General features: G+C 38.6%; 2 protein-coding genes across 3 annotated transcripts; one reads left to right on the forward strand and one right to left on the reverse strand.

The window, feature by feature from the left end:
• The first annotated feature begins 337 nt into the window (after positions 1 to 337).
• On the forward strand, positions 338 to 6,379 carry LOC110989675 (uncharacterized). Its single transcript, XM_087144324.1, has 6 exons — positions 338 to 497; positions 1,706 to 1,870; positions 1,991 to 2,140; positions 2,696 to 2,779; positions 3,158 to 3,248; positions 3,587 to 6,379. Exons 1-6 carry the CDS (start codon positions 338 to 340, stop codon positions 3,873 to 3,875), a joined length of 939 nt encoding a protein of 312 aa, XP_087000450.1. The 3' UTR covers positions 3,876 to 6,379.
• LOC110989674 (fibroblast growth factor receptor 4-like) lies at positions 5,110 to 26,594 on the reverse strand. Of its 2 annotated transcripts, XM_022254230.2 has the most exons (14): positions 24,089 to 26,594; positions 22,982 to 23,616; positions 22,297 to 22,481; positions 15,869 to 16,174; positions 15,274 to 15,431; positions 12,559 to 12,744; positions 11,629 to 11,839; positions 10,874 to 10,996; positions 10,432 to 10,604; positions 10,002 to 10,133; positions 8,999 to 9,066; positions 8,503 to 8,543; positions 7,803 to 7,999; positions 5,110 to 6,734 (listed from the first exon to the last, which is right to left on the reverse strand). In XM_022254230.2, exons 1-14 carry the CDS (start codon positions 24,338 to 24,340, stop codon positions 6,636 to 6,638), a joined length of 2,766 nt encoding a protein of 921 aa, XP_022109922.2. In that variant the 5' UTR covers positions 24,341 to 26,594; the 3' UTR covers positions 5,110 to 6,635. The 2 variants fall into 2 exon arrangements, with proteins under 2 accessions (XP_022109922.2, XP_087000358.1); XM_087144232.1 differs by lacking the exons at positions 22,297 to 22,481; positions 22,982 to 23,616; positions 24,089 to 26,594 and adding an exon at positions 20,437 to 20,872.
• Positions 26,595 to 26,939: the final 345 nt, after the last annotated feature.

Consider the following 26,939-nt stretch of genomic DNA (forward strand, 5'->3'; position numbering starts at 1 on the left):
TTAACCGAATAACGGGCCTTGCCATCAGAGCTTAAAACCACAAAGCTAACTTCAGAGTTTATGAGCAGAGCTCCTTACCAGTTGCCAAAAACAACCCCATTTTAACCCCATGTTTTTGGTACCTGTAGTTTAACTGAAAATGAAAATGGTTAAATTGAGCTGACTAGACGGAATACACCAGTTTTAACCAAGAAGCAGCATTTTAACCAAGCGGAAATCCATAGTGTGAGATGTTTCTCTGCTCAGTTGTTTGTACTGATCTGTTAATGACTTCTTCCCATGCAGATATGAGGAGCTTAGTTTTGTCGTTACGTCCTAATTTCCCTGTAAATTCTTAATGATAAAGAACACATTCACAGGGCACTTTTTCTTTCCTGTTAACAGATCAAAACTCAAGACATTGGAGTTGAAGAACACTGATATCAGTTTTCTTGCCAGTTACAAACATCCAGACGTTGGTTTTGGTGCGCTGGGACAATGGCATCCGCTTAGTGATGGTTAGCTCAATAAGTTCTTGTTTGATAATCCAAGCCCTCTGAGTTTGCATTCTACTAGTTTTTTGACTGGTGGGCCCTCTTGAATCCAAACCATAGAGCTGTGTACATTAAATTCATCACTAACTTACTGTGCAAAGTAAAAACCTTCAAGGCACATGTGCACAGACTTGTGGAAAAAATTTTGTTTGGCTTTTGTGTAGCTTCTTGCATACATACACACTGTACATGTATGTGCATCTGTATTCTAAGTGATGCTTCAACAAAGCTGATACACCAAGATCCTAAATGAAATGAGTATTTCGCCGCACTTTTGAATGAATTTTGCTGAGGCTTTCTCATGCAATATGCTATCTATAGAAAGTGCATTTGCATAATAATCATTGCTTATTTCATAAACGTACGTGTACTTTGCCATTGCCAACTACATTATTCTAAATTTGCATTATTTCATTTTGTTATTTTTTCAAACATGCACACCAATTCAAAATACCAGTACTCCGACGACTGTCAAAGTTTCTCTGCATGGGGGAACAAGATGTTAGTGCTCTATAATCCAACCAAAGCTCAGCCCATGGTAATCCAATTGCACATGCTCCAATTGCTCTTTGAACAAAATTGAAACCGCATGCATCAGTGTACAACAGCAGCTTGTGTCTGTAGAGTGTGCTCTAGCAAAATGCAGCAGAATCTGGTAGCCATGGTACATGTAGCCCATTTGGATGTATTCAGGTTCAGGGAAAGCATTTAGGTGGCTTCCAGAGTCAAGAAGGTGCTGCAAATAGGGCTGTGTAAATTATTTGATTATTCTGATATGTGTATCTAGTCGACTGTCAAATATTCAAAACTTGTTTTTGACATTGAATACATGTAGTTAGAGGTGAAAATCAATGGTAATAAGTAAGGAAACAAAGCGTTCTTCATGGTGTCGTGGGTAAACTAAAAGGTAGCTGAATACAAATGCCTTATAGTAAGGTCATAAAAGTCCTTTTGTTCAGATTTTCTTTTTGTAACTTTTAGTGAAACCATGTAAAGTTTTTGGGGTGCTTTGTAGGAATCTGGGGCAACCAAATGTTTAAATTTAATTGTAAATTTTTTGAATATTCAAGTAGACTCAGCCTTAAAAACAAGATATTGTAGTCTCTTATAATGTTTGGCTTTTATCTTCAGTCCCAGTTTTCTCCCATTCTGTGCATGGCTCTTCTGAACAGCTTTTAGTCAACTGAGTGCCATCGATCTGAGCCACAACAGACTGTTTTACCTGGCTTTCCTGGAGCAAGCTCTCACGCAGCCAGATTGCACCATTAAGCTTCTGAATCTGGAATGTTGCGAACTGGGGACGGAAATGCTGGACAGCCTTTTTGTCAGTGCTAAAGGTGACAACTGATTTTGTATTGTTTGTGTTCTGTTTTGTTTTTGTTTGGGTTTTCTTGCAGGGTGGTTTTAGTGATTTTTGTATGTTTGATGGATTGATCCTTCTTTTTATTTTGTTGCAGACAGCAAATGCCTGCGTGAACTAAATGTGGCATGTAACAAGTACTGCCCACACACTAACAGCCGGGCTAGTTTTTCAGGCCTTGCCGAGCTTATACGAAATAGTCCACTCACTAAATTGAATCTCAGTGGATGCAGCTTTGCATTAACAGGTTTGTCTAGATTTTCCCTCCATTTTCCCTCTTTATCTCGAGTTGTGTGAAAATCTGTCAAAATCTGTGGGTATTCTTGCCCTGCTCAGCCCTGTGTTGGTAGTTCCTCCTAGTTTTCATTATCTGTGTTCAGGGGTGCTAGTCAGAAGTCAGCAAACCTGAAACATTATCTGGCCAGAGATCATGACCCAAAGACACATTAGCAGGAAAAGCCAACATGGGGCTGGATAGCTCAGTGGGTATGGCACCAGTGCAGTGTTCCAGAGGTCACAGGTGTAATTTGTTGGATGTTAAATGTATTTATTTTGTAGGAATCCCTTTGTTGAGTTTTTGCTTTGAAAATTTAAGTTTTAAATTAAAAACAATAGTAAAAGTCAAGCATGAATTTGAAGGTATAGTCCTGCAGTTGTTGCTTAATGGTTCACGGAAGTGTTTGTTGCCTTAGTAAGTCACACGATCAATTTAGAGTGCTTTTGTTTGCCGCTGGAGTCATCCATAGGCATTTCTCAGTGAGGTTAACATTGCTTTTAATATTTATACTCTTTTGTAACTCAGGCTGGACCCATGGCAATGATTTTGCAGATGCCCTGCGTCTCGACAGTTCTCTCCATCAATTTCTGCTGGAAAGCAATTTATTGAGTAAGTAACCCCACAGAAAGGACTCCATGTAAAAGGCACTTGCCTTTCAGTTGTTGTTTGATGGAAAAAAAATTATCCAGATTTATCAAATGATGTCTCATGTCGCCTCTCTCTCCATTTATCTGTATATCTGTTGAAGTAGAAGCGTGATTGTCAAAACCCATTTTGAAAACGACTATGTGATATCTGACTGTTGCTATGTTGCACATGCAGTCTGTGGTTTCTCTATTGCATTGCGTCAATACTGTTATTGCGTTGTGTGTATGCATATGCTGTGCACTGTACTGTTTGGCCTTTGATCTTAGGAAGTGTAGGGTGCCAGTCATACAGTACTGTGGACTAGCATTCTTAAGTTTTGTCCTTTGGGTTACTTCACAGCCGACAAATGTCTACATCTGTTGGCCAGTGCCTTTGTGAACCCCCCAACAGACTTGAATGTCCAAGCCCCGCAATTGTGCTTAGACATAAGGTGAGTATGTGGGTCGGGGAGAGGATATCGAGAACGTAATTATTGGTGTGAAAGCTTCCAACAACTTTGACCATAATGCTTTCGCAAGTCATTGACATTTGAAAAACAGCTGCTATCCATGTAACGGCCAATGAGTTAGGCACTTGAGTCAGTATTTCAAAAGTCACACAGCTCAAAGCAGCATGGAATTTCTGGCAAGCATACCATTCCTAGTATATCCAGTGACATTGGTTGAATCTTCTGAACAGTGACATAAATCTATTAAACCCCCCATGTGTTAAAGTGTCACTGTGTGAATGCCAAAATAACATCTGTAATAATTTTTCCCGCTCGAATAGTTTTAACAAGCACATAACCCGCGAGGGGCTGGACACATTCAGCCAAACACTCCAAAAAGCAAGCACAACACCAGGTTACCGAATCACCCCTCCCCGCCACCTTACAATCACGATGGAAAGAGGTGAAAGCAGCACCAGAGAAGACTGGAAGATGGCGGAGTTCATGAAACTGACTGTCAGTCGTAAGGTACCAGTCGGACAATGGTCTAACAGACGTGGGGGTTACAGGAGCCGGAGATACGTCATGAACTGTAGAGACCTGATGATGGAGCATCAGTCACAGATGTGAGGGAGACAACTTCTCCAACCTTAACCCCAGAGGTCACTTTATTTACCACTTTGATTCAGTAGTAACCCTGGCTAGAAAACCTTCGTCATGTATCTTGATTTGACAGAATAACGGCGGCTGAATAATTTGTATCATGTATTTGGTACTGTTAATCCCAACACATGATATAGTATTAATGCTCACTGTGAATTTTTGTGTTGTTTTTGCCTTTAACAATCCCCCATTTTCCTTTTTTGCTTATATTCGTATGGAATGTCAAACTGCCATGCGTGGTTTACAAGATGCTCACTTTTTCAAAAATAATATTTACGGATCCATAATGCTGCGCCAAATTTACCATTTTTACACCGCATATATACACAACTGAACATGGTGATGGAACAGGTAGTCATGAAAACACTGCTTGACACCATAGGATCAAAATTACCTCTTCTCGCATAGAGCTCTGGTTCAATGCTTTGAACCTGATGTTGGGACTAATTTCTGGACACTACAAAGTAATAGTAACATTAATAACACAGCAGTGTCTTTTCTGCCACACACACAAACTGAATGACAGTGCTACATAATCACAAGGTACATATATATTTCACAATGGACACTTGAAATACTGTCTTAGGAGTGTTTGGGTTCTTGAACAGATATTTTCATATCACAATGCCACATTTTCAAACTTGAATTGTTGACATTGTAAATCTGTTATACAATTACTGCAAAGCAAATGAGTTTGCCAAGCTTTAAGAAATTTGTTTTCTTGAAAACCAGGGTGCCGACAAAAGTGGTGAAGGTGTGTGCGTACTGTATTACCATATGTACTACCACTTTTTGGCATACTTTATTAGTAATCAACTCTCCAACCTTTTTCAGTCAAGAAATGTCAGAGTTTACCTTGCAGAGGTTGCACAACGATGTACTTTTTTCATTGGTTATACTTACTGTTGCATTGCTGGCCTGTGTGAAACCACAGGTATGATCCCAGTTGCCTTATGTTACCAGAAAAGTAAATTCAGAGTATTTACTTCTGCGACTCTTGGGGCATGTGTTCTCAACTCGTGGCTGGTCCTGTTCTGGGCTTACCCCCTCGTTGAAAATTGTGCCACTGCCATGTAGAAATCAGTAAAGCAAGACTAATTCTAGTGTAAGAAATTGCAACCTTTGACCCAAACCTCACAAAATATCAAACCCCGTTACCACCGTTCTTGACACAAACAAAATTTCTTGAGGGAAGAATGTATTTAAAAAATCATTAACTTTTATTCTGAGAACCTGATGAAGAGACAAAATAACATGAACCAGTTACAAGTATTATAATGTATTTTAGGGAAGCCATATTTAAGATTTGAAACTTCGTTGATAATAATTCTGAATTGCTGAGTTATTTTTAGGAAGAACACAAATGCATGGGTGGCCTATTCAGGTCTTGGGTTGGGGGGCAGACTTTTTCAAAAATGATCATCAATTTTTTTTCATTCTCAAAAGAATCCTTACCCCCCTTGCCCAAATAAAGGTAGTACATAGTACAGTACCAGTTATAAAATGCTAGCACTTTAAATCCAAAGCCCTCCCCATTATCAAAGACCAGATGGATCATAAAACCTTGAAACAATCACCAAACAATATTGGCTGTCAAAGCTCCCATATGCAAGACTTCAGAAACACATATACTGTACCTGGTTTGAAGTCTTTTGCAGATATATGTATTTGGAATACCTCAGTATTATGACCTCTGTTATTTCGCATCATTTACAAAATATAACATGTACATCCACAACCATATATAAAAGTTCTTACATTTTGCTACTATAAAAAGTTAATGTCACCATGCACCAGGCCCTATACAAAACATTATTTTCAATTAATTTGGACATTTAAATAAAAAAAAATGTTAAATAATCATTTAATTGTTTAATGATTAGGTTTTTGTATGCAATTCCACCAAATCATTGCTTTAGGATCAACAATAAAAACAGCCTTTCAAGATGACTTGTGGCTAGTAAACAAGACGGGGGACATCAAAACCTATTTTTATTATCTAAAAAGATTTATAACTGTTTTCCTGAAGGCCACATTTACATTAATTCTAAACACCTTTTGCTGGAATACAGATATTTTGAGAATAAAGAAACTCTTACAGATCTCTTATGACAAAAAGTTTAGATATAAAACAATTTGCATTTGTATTAAGTTTATAAACATGATGAATATAACTTGGGGAAGACCAGAAGAAGGCATATTTGTGTACAGTACTTTCCATTGTTGACAATGACACCAAAGGGTTTGGTCTTAGGCAAATTCCAACTACAAAGAAGTTCATAACAATTTAAGGTAATTGGTCCTCTCCATTTTTACAGTTGTACGATAAGACCATTTGATTAAAATGATGCTTGGGCTCTCAGGACAAGATCTCATAGAAATAGTGCAATGAGTTGCATATTCATTCATCATTTACCCCTACTGAAATGGCATTGACCCCATTAAAATGCTTTGAAGTAGCACAATGACCACTTGCAGGTGCAAAAAAAGGGGAAAATGGGAAATTCATTGGTATAATAATAACAAATTCCTTTTCATGTTTCCCAACGCAGGCAAGATTTTTACATCTAAAAAGGTTTGCTATGGAACCTTGCCTTCTAGTTGTGCAATCAGAGTCTTGAGATCTTTTCAGACACTGCTGACTGCTGAAAGTAACCCAGATTTTACATACTGTGTGGTGTCCATGTTGATTCTGGAGCGAGGCTTTTGGTGTCTTGTGTCCTCCAGTCAGACAAATGTTGCATCCTGCGTGGTGTCAATAAAGTCCTCTTCCAGCTTGACTGGCACGTACAGCTGGTAGGTGTACCCCTTCAAATTCAGGTGTTTCTGTAAGTTCACAAAAAGAGAGAAATGGAAACTGTCGGTAAGATAATGCTATCATCCACCTTGTACACGTGGGCCTCCATCTCACTACTTCAGATGAACAGATGTTGAGTTGATAAATGAATGGCCTTAGACACAATCATGACAATGGGCCTACTCAGTTGCCAATATGCCTGCATTCAAGTGTGCTACTGACATCAACAGTGGTGGCATGATTTTCAGAGTTAGGGGGTCAGTTGTGAGACCATCCACCATCAACCATTACTAGACTGCTATCCCTGCCCATTGTGTTCTGACCAAGAGTAGGGGTGGGGATTCCCTTTGTCAAAAGGTGTGTGAGGGGCCACTTGCCACCCTGGTTCCATCGCCAGTGACTCACTTTGACATGAGTACACTCCTAGCAAAAGTACTACTCGGTTTGGCACACTAACATGGACATTTTATGGGGGTGAAAACGCTCATTATTTCTGTTCAGCACAATTTTGACTCGAGCACAAATTTACCATACTCTTGAATGGATTATCCAATGAATGTATTTCATTCAAAGGCAAATCAACACAGGATTGAGTATAATAAATTTGGGCAAGTTTTGAGATTGCACTGAACAATCCTATCAAACTCTGTCAAGTTAGTAACTATTCATAGTTCATTCTATTCATTCTGCGAATGTTTTCAAAAATGTCACCTGTGGTGTTAGATTTTGCCTCAAAATGTATGTTTTTCCCATTCCTGTTAAGGAGGGTCATATTATCATGTATTTAGTAGTATTGTTTGGATGTTTTGGTAGTTGCATGAATTTTTTATTTCTTTGTACAGATGGCCATTCAAAGTTTACTCGCCATTGGTAGGCAAAAACATGACTGTGAGCTTCAAAAAAAGAGGTCCGTTGATTTTCATTTTCCAACATTCCTTTAAAAGGCCTGTAAATTCAGAAGTGTCTCTGGAGAGGGCAATGTTTTTATTAGGTTTAGTCACAAACGATGCTTTGAAGGGGCCTTATCTTTACCACTACATAGACAAAAATGAAAGTTTACAAAACATAAAAATGACTATATTAAATGTGTAGACTACCTTAGCCATTGGCTTCATCTTTTTGAGTTCAGTGCACAGCATGTCAAAGGAGGGCCTGCTCTCAGGCCGACGGTGCCAGCAGCGGAGCATCAGATCATACATCTCTGGCGAGCAGTGCTGCGGCCACTCCATGCGATTGTGATCTCGCAGCTCGCTGTACAGGTCGTGAGTCTTGATGTTGTGGTAAGGCATGCCACCTAAGGAGAAAAATATGACTCAAGCATTCCTTACTGATTCCATTTTGAAGCATGAAGCATTGTTTAAAATTTGTTTTTCTCAGGTGGTTTTTAACTGCTTTGGAAGATGCAGAAGTTGTGACATAATTAAGACCAGTTCATACTTTGGGTGAATGTACAAAGTGAATTTGACATTACAGAACATTTGCAGCCAAAGTTGAGAGAGTTGAAACATGTTCATTCTGTGTGAATTCGCAGCAAAGAAATTTAATATGACGTCGCCATTTAATTTGCATTTGTTCACTTTCATGCCAAGTATGTACTGGCCTTTGTTCAAGCTGGTAGGAATATTAGAAGCCATAATAAAGGGTGCAAGTTAAGGACTAGCTTACATGCAAATGCAACCAAATCATTCTCATCAATGGCCTGCCCTGGAAAATATTGAATAAATATAATGCTATGCATGTGATCAGTCCATCCTTTTAATAATGAACATAGCAGAGAACCAAAATAATGCAACTCACCTAAAGTTACGATCTCCCACAACACTACCCCAAAAGACCATCTGTACAGATAGAAAAAAGTGTATCCATGAAGTTTATAGCAACTAAGACACTTGCCTTTATCAACAGGGCACAGATCCAGCAACAACTTTTTTGGGGCCAAAATTGCTTTGGCAGACCCAAAAAATATTGAATTTTTTTTATTAAACGGTTTACAGTCTTTCTAAGGGGCGAGGCTACATTTCTGGACCCAAAAATCACTTTTCAAAATATTGAATTTTTTTTATTAAACGGTTTACAGTCTTTCTAAGGGGCGAGGCTACATTTCTGGACCCAAAATCACTTTTCATTTGGCTCTTTTTTGGGGGGTGGGGTGTGGATCCCGTTACCCACATCAATTTAAAGTGGCACGTCACACTTTTTGAAACTATCAAGAACATTACAGCAACTTTTTTTGCATGATTAGTATTCACCTTATCATCCCTTTAACATTTAGACATGAGCTACCTGTACTTACACATCACTTTTGATGCTGTACACATTCTCCAGTAGGGCTTCATAGGCCATCCATCGTTTAATATGTTTCTGCAATGAGAGGTTCAATACTTTACAAATAAGAAAGGTCTACACCTTAACTAGTTAGCGTCGGGTTTTCTTACCCATAAAGGTATATTCCCTGCTTTAATTCGTCAACCACAGAAACGAGAAAAGACATCTTAAACGAGTGTACCTGTCCCCCGTGGAAAAACCAAGGAAAATCATGTATGTTTACACGTTATCTGGCGTCAGGGGTTAAGACAAATTTAAACTGACCAATGACAAAATGGCAAGGTTTAGGATCCCTCCCAAAAAAATTTTAATGCCTCAGAACAAAGACCAAGCATTGTATTTTCAAACCATTATTCATTGTGGATTTTTCAGACGCAAGTGCTTTCAAGAATTATCAATTCAATGAAAATGAAAATCGGATATATATATCCAGATATATGACCATAGAAAAGAAAACTGCCTTGATCCTTTGCAGTAGTTTGCCTCAAGTGTACGATGGTCGGACTCTACTCTGATTATGAACTGTTTGTAACAAAGTCCAGGGCATGGCCACAGTACACGTTCTCAATAGCTTTATTTCATAACAAAATTCAGAGACAGCATCAAACCAAAATTTGGACAGTCAGTCTAAGTGAAAATGAAGGCTTCATTTTCTCAAATTAGTGGAAAAAAGGGGGGCTGCATCTTAAAAGACGGCCATACCCAAAATGAAGAACCTGAAGATAGGAGCAGGGCATATTGTTAGCAACACTTTCTTTAGTTATTCAACAACCAGTCGAGAAACATGGGAAAAAGGTACCTCCCACAAAGAAGAATGATTGAAAAAAGGGGAGCATCAGGACCCCCCAACACGATCCACTACTGCCAATGGTTTGGACCAGGATCATTTGATTAAAACTTTAATAAGCATTCACAGCACATTCATCCATCCTAACTCATCCATCCTAGAGTGGTTGATGCAGATGACTTACATTTCGGTGTTCCGTGTAGGGTACAAAGCACGAGGTTTCGGGCAGCCCCTTTGCCATGCCAAAGTCTGCAATCTTGGCCTTGTTGTTGAAGGTAATGAGGACATTCTTTGCACACAGGTTATGGTGTACGTACTGTGACATTATAGGGGGAAAGCAATAGAATGGTTGAGCACCAGTGTCAAAAGTGAAATCGCCAGTTGAATTTCAGATTTGGCAGACTCGACTGTGGGAAGGCGATTGATAGAAGCTGTCTTCTTCCTTTTTAAATTTGGATATTGGAATCCAAAGTACAGTAGTGAGATAAAGGTATGATAATCAAAAAAGTAGTGAGGGAGAATTCAGAAATGAGCCCAAACTTTTCCTTCTCCAATCCCCCTCCCCTAAAAAAGTTAAGAAAAAGAGGGGTTGGAATTTCAAAAACAACTCTTACTTTGAGAAGAGTGATGTGTCTCATGCCCTGGGCAATATCACAGGCAAAGCTCATTAGTTCATCCACTGGGGTAGGCGAGTAGGGAGGCTGATCCCTACGCCTGCATCGCCCGCGACGTAGGATGCGCAGCATGTCGCCACGAGCCACATATTCGTTGATTAGACATGTCTGAGCTGATGAAAAGAAAATAAATATATAAAGATGAGATTTATGGAACATGAACATTTTGTTTTAACCAGTGCAGTTATTTTTGTGAATTGCTGTTTTCTTGAAAACAGGTCTGTTATATTTATGGATTTTTGGAAACTACACCAGGCAACTAAAATTTTAACCCTTTTCCAGTCTTGATTTCTAGGGAACACAAGAAAACCCAAGGCTTATTAGAATTAAAATGCTGTATGTTTGCAGAAATTTGTAGTTGGTGACAGTGTGAAATAATTACTTGATTCTTCCAACACTCTGGTGCACATGCCCTGTAGCCAGACAACATTGGGATGACGACCCACGCAGGCAAGCACCTCAAACTCATTCTTCAGCTCATTTAGCGAGTCTTCATCATTCTCATCTGCACAATAGGCACACAAAAAATAAGATTTTTTAAAACATATCTTACTTCAACAATTCCAAGCCAAAACCTATTCTTACACCAGAAATCTTGCAGAGAATACTGTTCAGGAAATTGTTTAAATCACGAACAGGACCAGTCACAAGAAGTATGCAGGTACACTATGTGATTCTTTGGCTGGTAACCAGATATCTTCTGCGCTTAGCAACTGTCTGTGTACAGAAATGCCATGACACTAAGCCCCCCTCCCCCAGCACTTGAAAAAATAATTGTGAAACTGAATCTGTTTCACATTTTGTAACTAACTGGTCACAAGAGCCAAGTACAGCTAGGGTGCATCTACGTACATGTATCGCATGCACAAATGGTTTGTGCAGAATGGAGGTACATGTCTGCAACCAGTTTGTGATAGAATGTACACGAACTCTCTATTCAAAAGGGGAACCAGCTAAGTAATGGGTCCACAAGTTTGAAACTGAATCAAAGTATCCTCCAACACTACCGAAATTAATACGTAGTTTAATGCAGTTGTATATCTGTGTAGATCTCACACAGAGACGAAGTCATAAGCTCATTCAAAATTTCAGATTTCTTGTTCTGTTGTGACTGCATCAAAACACGTCAACACCAACCTCTCAGAAGTTTGACGACCACTTTCTGGGCAGCATCCCGCTCTTTGTCCTTGTACATGCCCTCGCAGATGTAGGCAAACTCCCCACTGTAGATGAGCTTGCCCAGCTCCACCTGTGACTCGTGGATCAGCCAGCGGTCACGCATCTTGTGAGCGCGCATGGAACTACGGCCGTCTGGGATCAGCCAAGACTTGGCATTGCCCATTTTGTACTGAATGTTAGAAAAAGAGATAACTCTATCATGCATGTGACGTTTACTTGGAACCCCAGACTACTAAAATCAAACACTATTCATTGGATGGGAAACTCATGCTGTATACATGTATATGGCATATTCTTTTAGCAAGAACAGCAGTTAATATCACTGTTGAAGCTACAGTATTTCAGGATAATTTTGAAACTTATTTGGGGAGCATGCATAAACCCCTACTAATAATTCTGGATTTCCTTTCTGCCATCAATCTATGCACTAAGTGAAAACCTGTTTGATGGTAGACTTCCTCTAACAAAAAGGATGTATATGTCAAAGTTGGGACAGCAGTTGACTTATGGAAATTGGAATGGTTATCCAATGGATCAAAACTATGAAATCCGACAAGAAATCATAGTGCATAAACAAACCGTTGTGTCCATAACTTAGCCACTGTGCACAAACTATACTTATCTCCATCCTCGGAATAGATACAGTACAAATGAAACTTTTGAATGTTCCAACAGCAAGTTAAAGAGAAAACCACTTGCCCCACCTTCAATATGACCAGTACTGAAGAATTGCAGTTAAAGAGAAAGCCACTGGCCCCACCTTCAAAATGACCAGTACTGAAGAATTGCAGTATTCTTTTCAGTCATACTCTCTCTGACTCTTGAAAATGCTGTTTGAAATACCTGCAAATTTAACAATATTGTGCTTCCCTTTATCTCAGCACGTACCTTTGGGCTGCTGTATTTACTGGCTGCCTCCTCGGCGTACTTGATGCTGTACTTCTTGTGATCGTCGGCGTGCAACTTGCGCCAAGTCGTCCACCAGACTATGAGGCAAATCCATAAACAGAAGAGTGGTGCTGCAAAACATAGGCCAATGATTATGCCTAGGGTTGGCCCAGTCAGCGAAGTATCCTGTTGACATGAAAAAAACACCATCTGTACATGTACGTTACATGTAGTAGGCCATAAACCACACTGTCCGTACAATTTTTAAATCAATATATGATGTATTCAAGTGCACATGCTGACACAAACTACATGTGTTGTATGCAACTCTGTCTGAACCAATACATCAACAACCTGTGTTGTTACCATCCAAAGTGGAATTGCCATAAATAGGTCTGAGGCCTGTTCCAGGAAAGTGTGACCCAAATATCGGGCAGGAAGCTTGGTTGTCATCTGCTCTTAAAGATGAACCTACATGTACATGTAGCCTTACTTGTATGTCTGTCTTGCCCCAACAAAATGCAGAGAGCTCTCTATGCAAGTTATCATGGTTATAAACTGTACAAACAACTATTACAGCTGCATGAAGGTAGCAAAAAAGGTCTTACATGTACGTTCTATGAAGGCCTTTTACTAACTGTCCACATGTATGTGTGCCTCACATACTGCACCCCTCCTAACAAATGCACTGCCTTGAATACCCCTCACAATACTGGGTAAATGGTAGCAATGTAAAGCTTGGCTTGAAGGAACCAATTGTTTGCCTTTTCAATAGCCCTATACCATTCCTTCTTCCTCCAAGGACAGCCTTTTTATGTGGGCATACAATCCTTGCAGAATACAACATTTACTATTCCTTTATCAAATACATTATTAACAGAATTTATATATAGATACCTAAAATAAAATATCACGGTGTCATTATTACCTTCGAATATGTGCTCTGCTAGTATACATGTAGCTACATGTAAATAGTACCATATTTTCTTTGTGTGGAATATGTTAACTGCGAAAATGCTGTGCAAGTTTGGGTGTATGCAGGAGTGTGAGTGGCAACTTAAAATTAAAGCTGAAAACAGCTAGCAAAAAGCTGAAATGTAAAAAAGTTTGCACACTTTTGTACAGACCAGGTGTACAAAAAAGTTGAAATTCAGGGTCAGCTTGTAAACAAAAAAGCTGAAATTACCTAAAAAGCTGAATTTTCACAATCCTGAGCACTGCAACAAGTCTCAGACCTTCTTGCATATATTCATTACTTACTGTGCTAAGTATTGGATCAATTGGCTGAGAGGAAGCCGTGTATGAATCAATTTTAAATGTGGCAGCTCGCTGGCAGTTTTCTGTACTGCACTTGGCTATATGAAGGTGTACAGGTACAGGTATACACACTTTGACATGCCAATGTGGCAGGAAATGGGATAGTTATACATGTATAGCTAGGTACATAATCAATCACCCCCTGTGATGGAGAACCTATGGAACAGGACCAGATTAAGCTTTCACCCCTATACCTGCTATACATCTATGTAGGACGTGGAGAAGACTTGTCTTCAAAAGTCCAACTTATGCAGTTACAGGATTAATTCTGAATCCATGAGGACCAAGTGCTTCATGTGCACACACTGTGTTAGCCAATCAGATACATGTACTAGACAGATTTGAACCACAGCTGTTTTTGTACTATTATAAGATGAAACTTTCAGTCAAGGGGATAATCCCTTAGTGCTGGATGGTTTGGTGAGAGTGGAGAGTGCAGATAAGTTCACTATGTCACGGCCCTTTGTGGGGAGTGAGCCTTATCTTTAGGAGTGATCTCCCAGAATTGCCTTGATTTTCCAATATGAATTATCCACTAACCAGGTGCAGATCTGGAGGGGGGGTAAAAAAAACCTGCTCTGAGATCACAGAAAAGGTAAAAATGGGGAAAATAATGAAAAATAACTACAAATTGTGCACCAATACCATTGTAAACAATACACATGTACAATGTATATGTCATGTGTAATGTTTCATCATCGTTTCCACTTGTCCACAAAATTGAGGCATTAAAAGAAAATCTTCAGTTTCACCGGCCCCCTCATCCCCCCAAAAAATTCCTTGATCCACCCCTGGTACCCTAATAAAATTCTGAATTAAATCTTATTAATGTTTTTACAGGCTTCAGTTTCTAAATGCACCACTGTAACGTGAAAGAAAGTTTCTCTATAAAAAATAAAGCAAAGAAGTGGAGGCATGCCAGTTTGGGGAGAGGGGGAAGGTTGTAAAGGATACACTAAATAAAGCCTCTCAGGATTGCCCTAATTAATTAAACCAATCTACACCCTCATGTATGTGAACAGGGTGTCGAACAGTCTGCCAAATCACATTTTATGCAATGCATGTAGGTCACCTTAAAACAGTAGGAACCAAGTAGGGCCATCCAGAGCAAATCTTTTTTTCAAGGGAATTTGGTAGTTTTTCTGTACAATTCTCTCCCTTGTTTTGGGGTGGTTTTTTTTTTGGGGGGGGGATAAAGGGGGAATAATGGGCTTTGCATAAATGAAACCGTCAACTTTTTGTCTCAACTGTGCAACTGGATTCTAAATATATGTAGCAGTGCTAAAAGCTAATCCAAAGCTATATACATGTACCACTCGAGCATTACAGGCCGGCTATTGACTCTCTGAAAACTCTGGTGTGAATACAAAGGTTCAAAAAATAAACATGAACACTTACCATGGGTACCGTAGTGCTAAGAATAGATGGTTTAGTGCCATTCACCTCGGACCATGGTGCACAACGATAGTGATTGTAGCGATCACTGATGCAGACCATCTCGACTTCATCACAAGGATTGCTCAGGCAAGGGTTCAGGTTAATCTCGCAGGCATATCCTGCAATAAAACCAACACATAAGTGTACAAGGTGGCTTACATGTGATCCATACAAATGCAAGTGTGACATGTCACAAGTTCATAGGAAAAAAACAATGACAGAAAATAAATGTGTTCCACTTTGGCGATTTTGCAGCATAACTTACATGTATAATTTGGCTGGAACGCCAAAAAATTGCATTTATCTTTTTGGTGATAAATACATGTAAGCTCTCTTTATGTTGACATAGCTGAAAAAAATTTAACTGGCTTATAGGTAAGAGTGGGTACAAAAAAGTATAAACTGATTGCTGAATATTAGATGTACATGTGGTATGTAATGAAAAATAGATACGTGTAGCTGATACTTTACACCAAGTACAATTTGGCAAAATATACACAAATGTTCTTGTGTGACTATAACAAACCCTACAACCTTCTATTTAATGAGTGCCTACCTGCAAACCCAACATAACAACTGCATCTGTAGCCAGATGCTGAATTCTCAAGCTTGCATTCCCCGTTTCCCTGGCATGGGTCAGGTATGCATGGTCTGGGATCCAGTGTTGGTCCCCTTGAGCTTGGTACTGGGTCTGTGCCGGCTTCTGTCACAGCAACTGTCCCTACCAGAGTCTCTGATTCTGTCACAGTGCTGTTCACTAGGTTTGTTGCTGTATCTGTGGCTGGGTCTGTCACCGAGGATTTTGCTGTGGTTAAGGGTTGGCCTGGAGTGTTGCTGGCCTCCTGAGTTAGCGTTAGAGATTCTGCAAAATAAAAAAAGGTTAACTGGCTACAATGCACATAATCTCCAAACACCTGTGTGTTTAATATCATTCACAGTACGGTGCCGGTGTTATGGGATTGACCAATCAGATGTGAGAGTTCAAATGTGGCATGATGTTTCTTTGTTAACTTTGGAATATAAATATGGGGGTGTGGTTGGGGGAATGTCATCAACTAGAGGATATCAAAAACCAATAGGACCAATTCAAGATGCGGTGCTCGATCCTCCAATCCTATCACCTACATGTAGAAGGCCTTGCAGGTTAACATCAATTTACAGGATGCTTAGCCTGTTGGTGTGCTTCATAATGGCAATTAACTTCCAGAAGGTGAAAAAAACAAGAGCTGATGAACTAAGGAAATATTTACAAGGATTTAGTTTAAGCATACACAAAATTACTTTGAATTTGACTAGGCATGATGACGATCCTAATGCCAACCTTTTCCAAAACTAGTAACTATACAGAGCTCGCCTAGTTGTGACAGTGTATCAAATCACTTCTTTCAAAGGCCTCCATCCGACATGTAAGTCTGTACACCCACAAAGATGTGCAATATTCTTGATACCTGCATGCACATGCACAAGATAATCACATCACAAAGTGTTTTTCACCCTGTCAAAGTAAATGGATAAAAATGCTGGTACAGCCTACAGGCCAGGAACTATTTTGGTTGAGTAGTGCTGTGAATATGCAGATTGCTCTGACAGACCCATGTACATGTATATACAACTGAACAGAACATAAACAAATTATTATAACTGCAGCTGGCAAACACAATATGCACTACACTTGGTTAATTAAAAGTTATCAATCAATTTGCTGAAAATATTCAAATAAGCTGGCATACATGTAGCAACAAAAAGGCACACAAAATGAAAATTGAAAGGGAAAAAGTATTCAGAAAAGCACTGTATGAAGAAAGCAGTGTTTTGCTTAGGCTTATATATTACAGATAAGATACCTGTGCACATTGTCTAATAGTACTAGTAGCTGATAAAGGAACATGAATCTTCACTGAAAGTACATGGCAATCAATTTTTAAGGGAAAAAAAGAAGTAACTGAGGTATTCATACATGTAGGTGCCAATATTTGCAGTTGAATGCACATCCCATTTACTAAATTAAAACTGCACACCTGTTAAATTGCCCTGCTGAGATAATTTCCTTGCTCATTATTTTACCCACACGGTAATTAAACAATGCATACAGTGTTGCATCCATGTACATGTACATGGATCAATAGATCTTCCGAAGGCTTCCGTGCACACTGCAGGCAGATACTAACACTGGATTCAGATTCTGAGGAAATAATACAATCTGAAAGAGTTGATTGAGATTCACTGGAAAGTGTAAAATATGCTGTGATGGCTTCCATGCATATATCTTTCAGTGGGCAATTCCTGCTGAATTTCATTAATCAGACGAAAAAAATACCTTTTTATGGGCACTTGTTGTACACTGTTAATTTTAGCTATTTATTTGTACAGTACCAACTGCATAATTTCATAAAAAAATATGCTCATTTAAAAATAAACGTGACTAGGAATAATGTACGTATTTTTACATACTGCTTCAGTGAATATTGGTTGTAGTAAATACTGATCAAAAAATAGTTCTCATACAGTATTTGTCTCTGGTGCCCTAACTTGTAAATTCCCAACTGAGGTACATGTACCAGCCCCAGTAATGTTTCCCAAGAATACTTCCTGAAATCTCAAAAACCACTGGTCGGAAAACCAATGGCATTGTTTTTGCACTTTTAAACTGCCAAGATTGAGGCATAAAGGCAGAATTTAATTAGACTCCTAATCTGTCCTCCTCCATCCAGTAGAATTTATCCTCAGAACCTTCTAATGGTTTGAAGGAGCTTGGAACAGTACTACATGTATATGTACATGTACATTCAGTTGGAAAAATGATCCAAAAAAGCACTTCTCTATGTTTTCCTGGATGCCTTCATGTGTATGTACATATGTAATCTGTTTTTTGCTGGATCCAGGCAGGTTACAACATATTCCCATTTCTTCGTTGTCTTTTTTACTCTGACTTCATCCTGTAATTGGCACGAAATGCACTGTTGGATGAACATTATATGAAATGCCGTAACCTTAAAGAGGGCTAAAAACCAAGATGAGCTTCATAAAAATTTTTGTTGGAGCATCAAGATCTCAAACAACTGCAGTCGACATGCAATCTCACCTACTGCCTACATGCACTCATCTATCGCCCACAGATCACCATGACCATGAGTACACGTGCAATATGCTCGCCCACGTACAAGTGAATGAATATGACTCAATCCATATACAGGTAAGTTCTTTTGCTAGTAGTGTATTTTGAAGTTTGTTTTCAACTTATTGTTTTAATCATTTATACTTCAACAGCCCAGGCTAAGAAAAGGCACTGCAATAGGAGACTTTGAGACGCTAGTGGCAGCAGACATACTGTTCCTTTTTCCAAAGTATTGCGCATGATCATATTGCTCATCCTCAGAACTAGGGCCAATATTTGCCACCACCAATCATCTCAAAGTCTCCCATTGTACATTCTTTTGGTTCATTACATGTTTGCTTCTGCAAAATGGATTAATAGGACATGTTGACATGTGAAATAAATTATCCATACATGTAGCATCAACATCTTGGGGATAATATTTTAAAGGTTCCATGCAATGCAGTTGTTTTTTGGTTTTTTTTTAATACAACCCTGGACTTGACTCAAGTCAGGATCCTCTGTGATGTTGTCCGTCTTTATGCTTTAAATTTGGATATGGCGGTGTCGCAGTAACTTGCTTTATGCCCTCGTCTTGTGTCCACCTATTACTGTGACTTTTACAGCACTGCAGGGGGATACATGTTGTACAGTCTTTGATGTTGACCCCGGATATTGCAGAAAGGTTATAAAATGAGGGTCCGCCTTGTAAGAAGTTGTACGAGCAGCCAAGTGCCACCGTGTGTACAGTGAAGGGATGGCTGACTGGGGCAGAGCAACGAAAGTCTACCTGCCTTGATCAAGTACATTACCCTAGAAAACTGAAAGTGCATGCATTTCAACTAACCTTATACATTCAATTTCTGTTTTGCTAATTTAAAAGTACATGCCCTTTTGCTGGTATTGTAAATTTCCATATTCATGAGCAAAACTATGACATTATTTCAGGGAGAAAAACAAAATATTCCATTGATTTGTGCACAAGAAATCAATGGAGTTATTGATTCATGCATGCGTACCCTAACCATCTTTTCTTTCATAATATTGTTGTGTTCATGTACATGTATGCATCCATATGGCAAAAATGCAAACATTTCTCAGAAATATTTTGGGTTCCCAATTTGAACAGAAAATCCTAAAACTGAAAAGTAGTACAAGCCCTCTTTGATTTTGAATGACATCTCACCAACAATACCTTCTGTTGTCCAGAAAAGCAGGAGCAAATTTCAGTGTTTAAAAAGAGCATCCTTTCTCAATTCATTTAAGCCTAAAAAGGTTATCAAATTGTTTTCATGCATTCAGTGAAGAGAATGGATTTCGGTACCATCATTTAAAAAGACCAAAACACAGCTATTGAACCCAATAATTAACCAAAAATCTGATTGTGATCATTAAGTTATGATGTGCAAGTTAAAGAAGTAGAAATGCTGACTACAGTAGATTACAGAAGAGAAAAGCCCACCTACTGTTTTGAAATTGTAGACTTTTTCATGAATGACAAAAATAATCTAAAAACCAAACAGGTTGTTAGTTTGCTGAAACATACTAGTGATGACTTCAGTTAATCATGTTGAGCTGTGAGAGTAATTGCGATCATTATAGTATTTTAATTAAAACTTGATCTTCATCAAGTCCCTTCTTGTTGGTCAGACCATCTAATTAGATAATGCTTATGCTGTAATATACTGTTAGCAGCTTACGTCATAATCAACACAAGCATGTAAATAACTTATGGCATTCAAACTGACTAGTGTCAGTTGCCCATTATGATATAACTAAAAAAATATTTATCACTCTATACATGTACATGTATATCTGTTAGTTTCACAGGAGAGTGAACAAGTACAAGTGAAATGTACATAAAATGATTTGCTCAATATGGAAACTATAATTGACCACAAAGTATAGGATCCCATAGAAATAAAAGGTCAGACATACACAAATAAAGGAAATAGATATGAATAAAGGACTTCAGGAGTTCAAAAGCGTCACCTAATTCACACTTCCAAATATGTTTATATAAAAATTACCTGTTGAGTTCTGAGGCTGAACCACCTGTGGAAGTCGCAAGAAAACTAAAACTATCATCAACACGACCAGGAAACCTACTCTGCCAAAAATCCTCCCTACTGCCATAGTGGTAAACTGAACAGGAATGAGTTCACAATCACAGCAGACACTGTCTCTACCATTCACAGAATACTTCACACAAACAAACTCCAGTCATCCATGGTGTAGCATTATAAACATAGTTCGAAGATGACAGGGAACTTCATAATCATCACTTGAGGCATCACTGAAAGTTGTTTTCAAGGAAGGCCAGACTAACACAGAGGAGTCTGAACAACTGCAGACACACTGACCACAAGCATAGGCTAATTACACCACCTGCTCTTCCAAGTACAAGTAGTCTATCCACTGTCAGTTATCAACAGCCATATTTTCGCCATGCCATTTCAACAGGTATCCTTAAGTAAACAAAGGTTGGCTCAGCCAGGAGGGAACCCAACAAAAAAGAATCCACCTGTGACATTCCTCTGCATACAGGCAAAGTGCACCCTATACACCATCATCCAGCGATCTAACAGGCTATTCATTCATCCCAACCAGCCCATTGCACACTAACAAAGGTGGGTTATTCTTATGCTAATCACTGTACTTTTTTTTTCTTTTTTATGAGGACAATCAGTATTATTTGCTGCCAACGCCTGGGGCAGTTCCATTTGTGACTTAGGGGTGTTTTGAGTTGACAGTCTTGGTTTTCTAGCACACAGAAATCAGTAATGCCCTCTTGTTTGCCTGCTGAGAATATCAATTTGATTTAGATTTGATCGAGCAGTTCAATACTGCTATTTCCTTTGAATTCTATGCATGTGTGTGTCCAGCCAATAAAACAGAAAAATAGGATAGAAAAAAGTTATACTGCTCTTCACATTACTCAGTGATGTACATGGGAAATTTCGGTATGAGTTTTCCGTAAGTTTTATAAACATCATGTTTATGATTCCTGCCTATACCTGCTTTCAGTCCCAAAGAAGCTCTGCTTTCAGAGCAGACAGTTTCAGCCTTATTGAAAATTGCTCTTACAATCTGTAATAAAACCATTTTAGGACCTTTTTAAATGAATTGCAATGTCATAAAAGAATCGTTGAAGGAGAAAGGACCATATGTAAAAATACTGTACCGGTAGGCCGCTTTTTGTATTTTTAGAAAACCAAAAGCAAGTTCGATCTGGGAACAAATGTCAGATATTGCAGTGTTGTAGTCAAGTACTTTTCAGTACTTAGTTCTCTACCAAAAATTTAACTAGTTAGGAGGGAACAAAGCTGTAGTCATTTAATTGATGGTACATGCACAAAGGTAAGATTACAAAGTAAAATGATGACAATAAGAATTAAGTTTTTTAGGACAACTGTACTCAAACAGTACTCAGCCAAGTACTTTCTGAGTACTTTTCTCCGTAAAACTTAAATGTTACAAACTGGGAGGGTCTGGTCTTACATTTAGTATGTAATTTACTTTTGTGCATCGGGTAATATTTGAAATGTGTAAACTTATTCCACCAGCTTTATTCACAACAGCTATATTCCCCATGCTAGAGTAAAAATGGATAGGCAGGGCTTTGTTTCCCATCGCAAAATGGAATTATTGTCCCATTTTCTATCGGCACTGAATTTTACTCTCAAAATTTCGAATCCCACTGCATCTGTTAATCTCCCTGGCTACGTTACTGAAACAGGCCTAAATTAAAGACTTATCCCCAAAAATCTAATTATCAAACAACAATATGCGAAGAATGCATACAAGTACATGTAAGTGTTACATATGAACCTGCATTTTCTTATTGGTCCAAAGCATGGGCATATGCAAATGGCTGAGAATATCCTCACCTTGGCACTCATTGGCTGTTCCCATGGGGAAGGGAAGATAAGACCCAGGTTGCCATCGCAATGCCTGGTACCCTGCCTGACACTGCTCACAGTTCAGTCCTTCAGTGTGGTGAAGACAGCTGCAATGGACTTGACTAGTTGAGTTGTCAAATTTGCAATACCTCCCATGCAGGTTGCAGTCACAACTAAATTATTGAAATGAAGAAGAGCAGGGAGAAACCACTTCAATGGAATTTTTCCTTAGGAAACATGGATTATATGCCAAATGCTGATCTTGTGCATCACTTACATGTATTTTTACAAAAAAAGAAAATGGTTTTCAAAGAAAACAAAGCCATACAACTTGAAGGTTCTGTACTAAAACTACATCTTAAAGGACCTTGAAAATCTGCAAATCAAGGGCAAGGCGGTTTCTTGCTCCAACCTCTTGGCAGCTAGTGCAGAAACTGGTTTATTTCAGAAGAAATCTAGCCCATATCTTAATCGATAGCAAGCATGACTACTTGAATTAAATTAATTAATAAACTAATTAAACTAACTGCATCCAAACTGATATGATGTACTAGTTTTGTCAAACTGAAGTTTAAAAGTTTAAACAATCTGAAATGACATTTTAAATGTAATGAGTGGAATTACAACCTATCAAAATTTAAATTGGTCCATTTATGTAAATCATATTACATACCTTAAATCAGCATCAAGACTATAAATCCCATAATGCAATTTGGGTCCATTACTAACTCCATCAATTGAAGAGCCTGCAGGTCGAATCAAGATCAATCTCAGGTCGGTCAGTGTCAGAAACTCCCAGAGAGGTCCACGCTTCTCAAACTCAGCAAAGAAGGACTCCTGATTCCCTGCCATGTTCCCTATCAGGCCGTTTACCCTTCCCATCAAGTCAAACTTGATTACAGACACCCCCGTTTCGGTCTCAGAGCTGATGTTGTGGTTCACACACGAGGGCTCTAAGATCTCCCCTGGGACTACAGAAATGGAGTTCGTCTCCTCCATCCCAAAATCACCCGTGCAGTTGGTGGAGAAGTACTGGTAAATTGCCCACGTTGTCCCTCCGTCTCGCGACTTCTGTAGCACCATGGCCTCAGGTGCCCTACTCCGGAACCTCATGGTGATGTCGCCCTGCAGGATGTGTATCTTGTTGCGCAGAGACACTGTAACGTAGATGATAAAAGGAGACGGGTAGGCATCCCCCCAGGGGACTGACTGCCAGTATGTGCCGTTGCGAGAGTCTAAGATAAATCCGGGTCGGTGAGCAATGACTGGGTCGGATGCTAGACAGTTCTCACACATCTGAGGGTCAGCCTATGCACAGGAAAATAAGATTCATTTTTTTCTCTCCAACTATAATCATAACAGAAGCATAATGTTAAGCTAATTATTCAGTTGGGAAATATATATGAACCTCTTTAAAAGCCAAAATAAAGAAGAAAAAACAACCAAAAAAACAGTAAACAGATGTAACAAAACAATCATTCCTATAATATTTTGTATTTCATCGTCCCAATACTGAGAATGGCTCATGTGAACGCAGTTAAATAAATACCAATACATTAATTATGCCTAATGTAAATTATCTTTACCAAATACCTGCCTTATATTTATCATACATGTAGTTCATATTTCAACATTTTATTCAAAAGTACACCGTACATTTCATTTTCTTCACATAGGTATTGGAACTTTAAGGGAAAACGAAATGAGTTGTAGAAAAGAAAGATGGTACACTGTAACATCCTAATGTTAAAGCCTATAAGCTTGCTTTAGGTTTACGCACCAAGGAGCAAATCTGTTGCATCCCCTGCATTCCACAGGTGGCATCCTCGGGCACCACGGAAACTGTTGCTATGTCTTGAGCATAAAGTGTCCGCAAAGTGACCGGCTGGGGTGACACATACATCTGCCGTGATTGCACACATTGCGTAAGAAGGGTTGCCAGACTTAAAGCTATGGCTGGTAAAATGTGCAACAGAAAAGGCATTCTGACCAAACACGCTGCACATTGACATGTAAAAAAGTTCAACACCATCCTCAGGGCGTAGAAGAACTCTTTTTAATTGTCCAAACAAACAAAATATAGAGCTTCTTCATTTTTGTCAAAGATTTCAAACCAATTATTCTTTTCTCCAGGATTTCAATGGTTCATGTGACTTAATTTATCGAAAATTCCAATGTTGAAAGTCCCCACAGCTCCAGCAATGCAGCTAGTGACAAAGTTCAGAGGCACACATCTAATCCTTCTCTGACGAAGACTTATAAAATGAAAGCAAGTTGACATCAACTGAGACACTGAACAGGTACAGCTTCAGTAGTCATCATGCAGTTCCACAGAATGCTCCAGACAAGATCATTCCATGTATCCAGTGAGCTTATGTAACCAATTCGTTTGCAGTAACCCAGTTTCCAGCACTTATCCACCAATTCCAGCAAAATACAACATACATGTACACTCTCCACATTATCACTCTCCTTTTTTGCTGTTCAACAATTACTTTATTCTGCATGCACACACCACCAATATCCCTAAAACCAACTGCAAAATCCTTTTTATTCACCACAGACAGCAACATGTGTTTACGATTAATTGTCCCTTTCAAAAGAATCATAATGGAAGGATGGAATTAATTATCTTCTCGAATAATTAGATTGATCCGTAAGCCAAAACAGAGTTTCTAATTCTGCTTCAAGCTCTAATTTCTTTATGAATATGTTGACTGATTTTATGTAATATCATGAGAAACATACAAAAGTGAGAGAAGAGCTTTTTTCCAAATCAGGGTCCCTTTTTTTTTGTAAAGATGGAATTTGATATTGCCATGACGTCATTATATCGACCTCACCAGCTCCACCAACTGGCATATTTCATTAAAGCCCTAAAATGTGGGAGTTTTGCTGTACCTACCAACACACATGGCACAGTGATAAAAATAGCATTGCAAGGCTGAGAAATAATCAAATAAAAGACACCTGTTGCAATAAGCAAACAATGCAGGGCAATTACACACAAAAGAGAGGAATATCTGGTAGTCACGCACACATCTATCTGTCAAAAAAAAGAAAATACTAAAGAGGGCATGATTTTACCTTTAAGGTCGGCAAACTGAAATTGAAATCTGTCTGATTATTAATTTAAACTTAACCATGCCAAATCAGACAAGATTTTACACTAAAACTTATTCTGCAATATACCATTTTGGGGGGGGTTGTTTTGTTTCCAACTGCTTACTTAATATTGTTCATACCATGGTTACAGAGTAGAACATGAAGTAAGTTTTACAATAGTTTGCCTTAGAATGTACAATGTCAAGCAGAGAGATAAAGCACACGTTAAAGAATAACATTTAGGTAAAGGGTGAAGCATAAATTTGCTTCATTCTGAAAAGAAATTGATTTAAGGAAAGTAAAACTTGCTCCTATGATTTCTTTTTCAGAAGAGTGTTTCACCTTTGAATTACAAGTCTGCATAACCATTAGCCTGTTAAAGTTAACCTGGATTCATAAATACCTCGGACACTTTCCCTGTGCAACTTGACCGTGTATTACATTTGATAATGCCCGCTGAGGAGTGTTAATGCCTGCTGCGTAAATCACGCACTGGCACCTGGATACGAAACAGTTTAATCAATTCTGATTTGTGAATATTCTTAGTGTACGCAGCTTGCCACGTGCACCAAGTCCATATAACGAGATTCTTTTGGACAACTATAAAATAAAATGGACGGGGGTGTTTTGGAAATAAAAGTAAAATCCTAGAACAAAATAGTTAGAAATCAGTCGTAGACTTGTTTTGACTCTCTGACTAAAAAAGATATTTATGAATGGGAATGATATGTGCTTGGCTTGTCTTAAAGTAACATTTTAAACAAAGGCTCATGAGACTGACTGCCGATAATGCCCTTGCATGTGGCTTGGGCATTAGTTGCGTCTATTCTCCTGAGCCAGTCTATGAATGTTTAAGACTGGCCAAGTACATATTTATTCCGTTATTAACCACAACATTGCTTGCTTTTAACAACAAAGTAGAAATACATTCCGCTGATGCAAACATAGCAGCAATATATTCACAATGTCTGCCTCAGTGGGAAGACATTCCTGTTTATTGTAGTAACGGCAAATAAACAATTCACACACTTCTTTAAACACAAGACTGTTGTGTTTCAAGCCTGCTCAACATATAATTGCTAAGCAACTTCACTTAGTTAGAATTAACACCATGAACTTGTTAAAGTTCTCAATCAATCAAATCGTATGAGTATTTAATAATCAAATAATTTTTATATATTGAAATATTTCTATTTTAATGATTCACAATACAATAAGAACATATCTTTAGACACTTTTTCTGTATTTGTCTCTGTCCGCACATTCATGTGTTCTGTGACCACCATCTTTCTAAGTTAATCTTGTCGTTGATTTGAAAATCTGCACCTGTTTTCCAATAAAGCAAAAAAAAATCAATGGCAATGCATATGTAGAATTATAAACAAAACATGTGCCTATGATAAATCATTGTGGCAAACAAATTTGTCTTTCTGTTTCTCATACAGTGCACATGGGATGTAAGGCAGTAATGGGGTCAAGCACCTCCACTGGCCAGGTCTTCTCTAATTTTCACCTTACAGTGACAT

The sequence above is a fragment of the Acanthaster planci genome, linkage group LG12, assembly GCF_054643075.1.
Source record: "Acanthaster planci isolate LZ-2023a linkage group LG12, COTS_SCS, whole genome shotgun sequence".
NCBI classification, from domain to species: Eukaryota; Metazoa; Echinodermata; class Asteroidea; order Valvatida; family Acanthasteridae; genus Acanthaster; species Acanthaster planci.